This window comes from Poecilia reticulata, linkage group LG17 (assembly GCF_000633615.1).
Source record: "Poecilia reticulata strain Guanapo linkage group LG17, Guppy_female_1.0+MT, whole genome shotgun sequence".
NCBI lineage: Eukaryota > Metazoa > Chordata > Actinopteri > Cyprinodontiformes > Poeciliidae > Poecilia > Poecilia reticulata.
The window spans coordinates 20818024-20827834 of record NC_024347.1 but is presented as its reverse complement, the minus strand read 5'-3'; the positions used below and the strand labels follow the sequence as shown (position 1 = coordinate 20827834).

Below are 9811 nucleotides of genomic sequence, written 5' to 3'. Positions count from 1 at the left end.
AAAGACTGTGGGTTTGAAAGGGAGTTCAATAAAAGCTTAATCATGTTTGTAGGTTTAGCTCCACACAATCAGTGAATTGCACTTCATCTCCGTCGCTCCCTATTGACTAAATGACCCTTTGATTGTTGGAGTTGGCCTGGTTAGAGCTGCTGGATACGATAGAGACTTTCACTTGACCCTAACGTGACAATAGCACACGATTCTTCTGAGACGTTTGCCAGGAAAAAAAAGCTTTTGGCACTGATTGCCGGTCAGTCCYATGTTGCAATTAAAAGCTACTGCAAATTCAAAGTCCTAAAGCAAACTGGATTATATATATGCATAAACTTTTGATTCTTTTTGCATTGCTTTGTCATGAAATTGGTATTGGCTCCAATGAAAAAAAAAAAGATTGAAAGGGAACTGAAAATTTTGTTGGTAGTTAGATGTCAGTTTTTTTCAGTACAATAGAAGTAGAGGATCTGAATGGACTACAGACACACTGAGCCAAACATAAATGGAGCAAATCACTGCAATTTTAAGCCTGAATAATGAATATGAACAAAATTACTATCRTTTGGGGTGTTGTGGTGGCGCAGTGGCAAAGCACAAACCATGTATTTAGGCCTTGGTCCTCATGGCGGTGGTCGCAGGTTCGGTTCTCGGCCTGGTGACATTTGTTTTCCCCCTCTCTCATTACCCTCTTTCCTGTCAAACTACTTTCAAATAAATGCCACTAGAGCCAACAAAGCCTTTAAAAAAATTACTATTGTTATAGTTTTTTTTAGGTTCATATATGTACARAGTCTAGCAGAAGTGCCCTTTTCAGATTTTGTCCCACTATAGCATGTGAATTTATAGTGCAACCAGAAAGTATTCCCAGCACTGCAATTTTCCCTGTTTTGTTATTATGCAGCCTTACTCCAAATTGTATTAAATTACTCTCTCTCCTCAAAAGATGCATATTGCTCCATTATGACTTTGGAAAGAAATTTTTTTTTTAGTTTTTAGCAATAAAAAAACCCCAAAAAAACACTAAGTTACTGTCAGGGATACAAAATCTGTCCATAGTTTGTGGTGTCCTGTCAAAACTATCCAAGTTTCAACTTCTAAGACTGTCTCTAATCCCATGGTTCTCTGTTCCCTGCCAGAAACCAAACCTGCATCAGTAATGTTCTGCATGATGTCTGCCTGCTGCGACACATGAGCAATAATACAGTTCTGACTGCAAATCGTATACCTCCTGTGTCTCAGAGCACATTTTTATTTAAAGGCATCTGTTTTTTKTTTTTTTTTCTGTGTACGTATACGTGTTGGGTTTTGTGAGCTCGTCCTCTTTTTTTGTACTTATTCAGCTGTGCACTGGGCTTCTGTTTCTTTTTTGTTGTTTGGTGTAATCCTGTGAGCCGACGTACTGAGGGAAAACATGTGCYGTTTGCTCTTTYAGCTTCAGTACCTCCCACAACCTTGGGGAGACTGCAAGTCCACACCGATAGACTCAGAATTCTTCTCCACGTACAGCATCACCGCATGCCGCATTGACTGTGAAACCCGGTACCTGCTGGAGAACTGCAACTGCAGAATGGTTCACATGCCCGGTATGAATTGGGATTTAGCCTGGCTTGTGAAAATCACTTTTCCCCCTGTGGTGCTTAAATAAGTAATGAGCTTCATGTTTGCATTATTCCAAATAGGTACTTCAACAGTTTGCACACCTGAGCAATATAAAGACTGTGCTGACCCAGCTTTAGGTAAGCCCGCACATTTTATCGTGTTCAGCATGAGTATGTTTTTTTTTTTTTTTAGATTAATGTGTGAAACCCAGAGCTCAGGAGGTTTGCCATGAGCATATTCCAGGCTTAAGATAGCACTTATGTTGCTTCAGAAATTACTTTCCTCTCAGATAGTGCTGAAGCAAAATAATAAAATTATTGTTTAAAAATTCCATTATGAAGATTTGCGATGTGACTGTGCTTCGCTGAGCTCAAATAAATCGCACCAGTTTTACCCCCCCACCCCTTGTTCTCTCCAGTAATATGGCTTCAGTCATTATTTGCTTTCATAGAAAGTGAACGATGGCAGCGAGTATATTTCTGTTACGTGCCGTGGTATTTTTAGCACAAACTGAGAGCTACTGTGTGCAGGTTTGTTTGATTTATTTTATTTATTTATTTATTTTGCTTTGTTTTCAAATAGATCGCAATATTTTTAAATGACTTTGATCATCCACAGACTTTTTGGTAGAGAAAGACAACGATTACTGTGTCTGTCAGACCCCCTGCAACATGACTCGCTATGGCAAGGAGCTGTCCATGGTAAAGATCCCCAGTAAGGCATCTGCTAAATATCTGGCTAAGAAATTCAACAAAACTGAGCAATATATTGGGTAAGTATTATGTAGTATCAGTGAAGTATTTAGTCAGCTACTTTTCTTTYCTGATGCATTTTGAGCCACGTCTCCATCGTTCACCTTCAATGTAACAATAATGAAAGAATCTTACTCAGGTAAATGTGAGATATAAACTGATGTAATGTTATATATCGCAGGATCTGATATGTGCTGGGTATGCTCTTATCTGTCCTCTCTACAGAGAAAATATATTGGTGTTGGACATCTTCTTTGAAGCTCTAAACTATGAGAAAATTGAGCAGAAGAAGGCCTATGAAATTGCAGGGCTTCTCGGTAAGACTCTCACAGTTGCCTATTCTCTCAGAGGAAAAAAAAAAACAGCATGACTTTGGTATCAGCACTCAGCGAATCCCTGGCACAAAGTTCACATTGTGCATCGGAGCCTGGTGCTTTGAGGGTTCCTCTTTGAACTCGCAGATAGGCTGAACACATTTTCATAATCTGATGCTCTTCCAAGGACAGCAGGGCTGGTTCTGATGARAAACTGGGCCTGCGTGGACACTTTTGACAACTCTGTTCAGATTGCTCAGAGATACAGGGAATTAGATGTGACAGCAATGGGAATGGCTTCATGCACCATTGTTCAATTAGTGTACCTGCCTCTATCTGTTAATCTCTTCCTCTGTAGGTGACATTGGAGGTCAGATGGGGCTTTTCATTGGAGCCAGTGTTCTAACAATACTGGAAATATTCGACTACCTATACGAGGTAAAAACTTGGCCTTTTTACTTATTCACATGTATTTTGGAACTATTGTCATAACAAAGGTTCAGTGCGATACTATTTTTGTTTTATTTTATGTAGACATTGAAATGTACAATGTACAAGGTAGTCTCACAAAGGTTGGCTGCACTACAGAGTTTCACAAGGAAAAAATAAGCATTACAAGTTTTAGTATTTACATATCTATGACTCCTTAACAGTACATTAATCTGAAAAATACAACCAATTGGCTGTCCCTCAGAATCCTTACAGGACAGGAAAAAAAGAAGGGAGCCCACCAAAAAATTGCTTTGTGAAAGAAAATGCACCAGTAATTAAAAATTATCTCCTCATTTCTTATTACAACTAAAAGCTTCTATAGGTTTTATAGGATGTTATGTGACATATCRACACAAAGTTTCTATATCTGTATTCACTTTTCACATAGAAGCAGAAGCTTTTGGCCATTCTTCTTAATAAAAATACCTCAATATCAGTCACATTATATGGGGATAATCTGTTAACATGCATTTTTAAATCTTATGACAAGTTCTCAATTGACTGTATGTCTATACTTTGAATGGGTCAATCTAACACATGACTATCCTGTGTTCTAAACCATCCCATTTTATCTCTAGATGAAGCCAAAATGTCACTGTCCTGCTGGGAAGGAAACTTCTGCCCCATTGAAGTATTTTCTATTAAAGAGGTTCCCTGATTGTCCTGCATTTAGCTCTATACATCTACCCTTTAGATCTCAATAGAAACTCATCATCCTTGAATAATGCTGCCAACACCATCCTCTAGGATTATGTGTTCAGTGTGATGAGCGCTGCAGTTTKTCATCTCTTATAAYGMTCACCTGACCACATCAYCATCTTCTGTATTTTTGATTCTCTGTAACAGAAGCTGTACATGCGACTTCTCACTACTTTCTAAAAAAGAATTTTCTTCTAACCACTCTTGCATTAAGGCCAAATCTGTTCAGAGCGTGACTTATAGTGGTCAACAGCACCGGAACTGTTGATGTATCCCTTCTGAGACCATTGAATTGTTCACTATGACATGTTCAAAGCTTAGGCTGATATGGAGGAATTCAAAGGTGCTAAACTCATGAATTAAGAGACGATACATATATACATAATTATATTCCTCAACACTGATTTTTTATTTTTTTTTATAACCTAAATCTTCTTTTAGCTTCTCATACAGCTTCATTATTTTTCTTCAGACTTTTCATTGATGACTTCAAGCAAACCTCTGAAACCTTCACAGAACATCTGGATTGATACTGACCATACATTATGAAGTTTATTTATTAATAAGGGGACATTTGACTGGACTTCACTAGATTCTTTTTAGTGGTTTCAGGGAACATAAATGCATACTTTATACGTGATCAAATTTTGTTGATTTGTTAAACATTTAAAGATTGGGAATACTCTTTTGACGCACTGAATGCTCTTTGTTCACTTCTGATGTTAAGTCATCTGTTGAATATGTTGCTCCTTTCTAGAACCATATTGTGAAACCTTCAGTTCTTCAGTTTATAGGCCTTGTAGTTGTTATCTAAAGCCMCCTTTATGCTTGAAAAAGTGGGACCTGAAGGAAAGTGCGCAACTGCTGTTTGCACATGTGATTGCACATGTGACAGCAGGAAATTGTCCTCATGAGAAGCGGAGAAGAGAGAAGAAATACAACAGCATGAAGAATAGGTTTTGTGTTAACAATTTAGAACATGATACACAAGAGCCACTGTGAAGTTTGGTGCTTATGGTTTKCAAAACTGTGAGATGGAGTATAAGACTATCAGCTTGATATACAGTAAAATATTGAATATTTCAAGGTGAAATAAAGCCAAAGCCATATCTCAAGTGATTGCTACATGTGAAAACAGACCAGGATCCTCATATYTTTCCCAAATTAATAAAACTTCAAAAGCGCATTTATGGAACTTATTTCGTAATGCATTATAAAGTTCATTCTAAAGCAAAATCCTAGATTTCAATCTACATTGCATAATTTTTTTTCTTTGACTTGAACTTTCACAAAGTTCATAAACTTTTTTTATAACCTAAAAATAAAATAAAATAAAATAAACTTTTTACCCCTAAGCTATATGAACAAAATGAATGAATGAATAAATAAAATGAGAATACTGTGGCAGCAAAAAGTTTTTTTTTCTTTAGTGATTACAGTTGAGTTTTTTATATGCTGAGATTAAAATTGCAATGTCTTAATTGCTTCTTGCTCCTTATTGCMTCTTAAGGCTGTATCTCAAATGTCACAAATATGCTGAACTTTTAATGCAAATGTGGAAACTTCAWGAGGCAGTCAAATGAAGAAATAACTAATGTAATAACTGATCTGACTGGCAAAAATGAGAAGGAAGAAGAGACGGATCCAATAACGGATGCAGCTAAAAACAGACCGAAAAAAAAACTACAACCAAGGATTCTGTTATTATTTCAATAGAATACGAAATCTGAAAAATATCAACTGAACATAAGTCAGACGTTTTATTGGTAGACTTCAACGAACCTCATGGGTCACCTTCAAAACCTATATGGACAAAAATCAAAGCAGTTTTATTATATGAATTCATCTGACAAATTAATCACATTTGCACTCAATAAACACATGGTTTCTACAATATATTATTTTTTAGAATATAATGAGATCCAGTTGCTTTAAGCCTTGCTGCAAAAAAGCAACCTGAAATGTCAACACAACTTGCTAAATGTGACATTTCTTCAGCAGCAGCTGAGAACTGCAGTGTTCATCTTTTTTCAATCTTAGTGGGATTGCAGAAATAATCTTTTCACGGATATTGAATGTCATTAAGCCTTGTGAATCATGTTTTTTTTGTGCCTTCTTTTAGGTGTTTAAGGATAAGGTTCTGGGTTACTTTGTGCGCAAGAAACGGCCGCAGCGTTGTCAGAGCGACAATCTGGTAATTACTTTTTCTTGTTCTCTCTGAATGCAGGTGTCTGAATGAAATGAAGGTCACGTATCACAGAATGAGCTAAAGAACAACAAAATGTCTATTCACATTTTAAACACTAAATAGTGTCACATAGTCAGAAAAGACTAAACCTCATCAAATGACATCATGAACATCTGGGAGAAATAGTATGTTTTTCTACAAAACATACTAATCCACTCAAATTCACATACCTGTGCTCTATATACATTTTAAAGACAGTTTTTTTTTTTTTTTTTTTTGTGGAAAGAAGCTAAAAAGCTTTGTTTCTCATAGATATTTGAAAAAAGTATCTTTCTTGGCGAAAAGAAAAACAGTCAACTCTCCAAGACAACAAAAAATAAATCTAAATATTTTTCCACAAAAGACAATCATTTGAATTGTAAAAAGTGAAAMTTTTGTCAAATGCAAGCTTTTTAATTTGCAAATAATCCTCCTCTCATATTTCAGTGACTTCTTAAATCAGTAACCCATAATGATAAAAGTAATAGTAATAATTCTGTAATAGAGACAGAACAAGCNTAGATATTTGAAAAAAGTATCTTTCTTGGCGAAAAGAAAAACAGTCAACTCTCCAAGACAACAAAAAATAAATCTAAATATTTTTCCACAAAAGACAATCATTTGAATTGTAAAAAGTGAAAMTTTTGTCAAATGCAAGCTTTTTAATTTGCAAATAATCCTCCTCTCATATTTCAGTGACTTCTTAAATCAGTAACCCATAATGATAAAAGTAATAGTAATAATTCTGTAATAGAGACAGAACAAGCWAATCCCCTTCAGTCACACTCCTGTAAGACGTGCCAGCTCGATTTAAGCTTGCATTCCACTTTACCTTCTCTCCCCTACAGCAGTTCACAGAAAGTTTAAACTTATTCACTCAGTTAGTTCATGTTGCAGAGATGGTGTTTGTTTTATAATTTAATCATAATATTTCAGGTTTGTTTTTCAGCAACTGTGCATCTGAGAGTTACCTATGAAATATTTCTTCAGAGGTTAAAAAGCAATACGCATGCAAATATCTTACCAGCAGTGGACAACTCTCATAACTCACAAAGCATGCATGGCATTAGAAATTCTTTCTCACAAAAACCAGTTATTCTTGCATYGGTAATAGAGTTATGGAAGAGTACGCTACCAGTGACCGGTGTGAAGTAAAAGATGAGAACAGAACATSTAAAGCAAAACTTTCTGATGTGAAATAAGTGGTTTAAAATACACAAATTTTAAAGATGCTCAAGAGAAAGCTAATTTACTGATTGTAATTTTGACCAGAAATTAATTAGATGTTCTGTCTTAGCATGTGTTTTGTACAGACAGATAAATAGTGATCTACTACCTTAGTATTGGTATTGTTCCTGCTTGGATTTTAGCTTAACTAATCTGTACTAAATTAAGATGCCAAAAGAGGCATAAACTATAGTTAAGGTAGTTACTGCTTAAACCTCTCAGCATAACCTCACCTCAAAAGTCATGGACTATCTCTCTAATAATTTCTAAAAGTACAATTTAAAGGCTCTGTCAGCAATCACATGAGCAATTTTTATTCCATATGGCCTCTTATTATCACAGAGAGTTTATGATTCTTGTCACAATTAGYTTCATACCAGTTCTTTTTGCACTATTCTTTTTTTTTTAAGTACATATTCCTGGGTTGATATGTAATTTAAGTTTATTTAGAGGTGAAAAACATTCTTGCCTCCCTGTAATATGGCAAGAACAGTAGAATAGATTCACATCCCAGAAGGCAGAGAGGAAGCTATTAAAATAGATTTGAAGATTTTATTGGCCTTTTATGTTAGTGTTGTTTTCAGAGTTGAGCAATGAAGAAGATTTTCCTTAAATCACAGAATTTTGTGGAAGTCAAATCTACCATGCAGTATCCAGGGGAACCTCCACCCACCTCATGATTGATAGCAGAAAAACATAATCTAGATGTTACTAGCCATGTATCTATAATAATAATCATAATCATAATAATAATAATAATAATAATAATATATATACATATATTCAGCATGTCAGAAAAAGCCCAGCCTTACCAAAGCTAAAACTGTTCTTGTATTTCAGCGTCATTGTAATTAAGGTTAAATTCTATTTAAATTTTTTGACCTTGAGTTTATTCCGCTGCCCATTAGGCAAACAGTTTTCAGAATACATGAAAACGCAATGCGTGTCACATTTGGGAACCAAGAAATATGGCACAGAAAATAAGTTGTGTCCAACCTTTTTTTCATTTTCTGCATGAGGAATTTTAGCTTGTGCATGCTTGGTTGGCTAGGGTTCAGAACTGATTTATTATAGAGTGAGAAGTGTGTATAAAAAAATGTTTATTGTGTTTCGGCAGAGTGAAAATGCTGTTTATATAATGGGCATGAGCCAGTACACTAAAGAAGAAATTTGTTTAAGTTTGAATTTAATGTATTTTTTCCTGTGGGGGAGGGAGCATTTGCTTAGTGCCCTCTAATTGCTTTTTAAACTATTTATTTTTTGTGTTTAGCTCCATATAGACTCCYTTGAAAAAGTATTCAGACTCCTTATACTTTGCACATTTTGTCATGTTACAGCCACACATTGCAATGCATTTTATGAGAAGTACATGTGACAGATTAACACATAGTAGTAAATAACTGATTAACAGAAGGAAATGATAAGGATGTTTTCATTTGTTTTCTAAATAAAAAAACGGAAAAAGGGTGGCATGCATTTTGTGTTTAGCCCCCTGAGTTAATAATTTGCACAACCACCACTCCCTGTAGGTACCACTTTCAGACTTTGGGGGTTTCTCTCTAACAGCTTTACACATATAGAGACTGAATTTCMCCATCCCAATCRTGTATGCTGAAATTTGTGGTTGTGACATGAGAAATTTTGAGAAAGGCCAAAGGTGTTTAATATTTTGCAAGGCATGTATGTCATGTGGTCACCTTGCAAGAAACCATCGCTGTCATATTTTTTTCTCTCCAACACTGTGGCATGCAAAAGTTGGGCCAAGGAGTGTCCAAACATTTGCACTGTGTCTGTTTTTACAATTACATTGTCATATCACCATTTACACTACCTGAGCAGAAAGTATTTAATCTCCAATTRAATTTTATTTTGTCAACTCATGAATGAATGAGGGAAAATGTTGCAGGAGATTGATAAGCGGATTGTTACAGCGTCTGCAACAAAACAAGTGCTCTACTAGTCTGTCATGGTTAAGATATATGGTAACGCTCTTGTTTTACTGACCTAYCTAYGTTCCTATCTTCATCTASGGTCACAAGCTTAGGTAGTGATCAAAAGAATGAAATTGAGGATACAAGCAGCCAAAATTAGTTTCAATTTCAGGGTGTCTGGGTTCTCCCTGAGAGATAGGGTGAGAAGCTCAGTCATCCGTGAGGGAATCAAAGTAGAGCTGCTGCTTCTTCACCCTTAGAGGAGCCAGTTGAGGTGGCTCGGGCATTTGGTTAGGATGCCTCGTTGATGCTCCCCTGGTGAGGTGCTGCGGGGGCRTCCCRCCAATAGGAGACCCAGAGGAATACCCAGGACATGCTGGAGAGTCTGTTTTCCAGCTGGCCTGRGAACACCTTGGGATTCCCCTGGAGCAGTTGACCCAGGTGGCTGGGCTTCCCTGCTTAGTCTGTGACCCTTCCCCGGATGTGTGGGTGGGTGGATGGATGGATGGATGGATGGATGGATGGATGGATGGATGGATGGATGGATGGATGGATGGATGGATGGATGGATGGATG

At 36.4% G+C, this 9811-nt stretch overlaps 1 protein-coding gene across 6 annotated transcripts in view; it reads left to right on the top strand.

The window, feature by feature from the left end:
• Window positions 1-9811, top strand: part of asic1c (acid-sensing (proton-gated) ion channel 1c) — a 111753-nt gene that overhangs the window by 89129 nt on the left and 12813 nt on the right. For all 6 annotated transcript variants that reach the window (XM_008434282.2, XM_008434281.2, XM_008434284.2 and 3 more), the window contains exons 4-9: window positions 1427-1577; window positions 1674-1730; window positions 2212-2365; window positions 2571-2662; window positions 3018-3097; window positions 5973-6044. In XM_008434282.2, the coding sequence (XP_008432504.1) occupies window positions 1427-1577; window positions 1674-1730; window positions 2212-2365; window positions 2571-2662; window positions 3018-3097; window positions 5973-6044 (606 nt within the window). The remainder of the gene's footprint in view (window positions 1-1426; window positions 1578-1673; window positions 1731-2211; window positions 2366-2570; window positions 2663-3017; window positions 3098-5972; window positions 6045-9811) is intronic.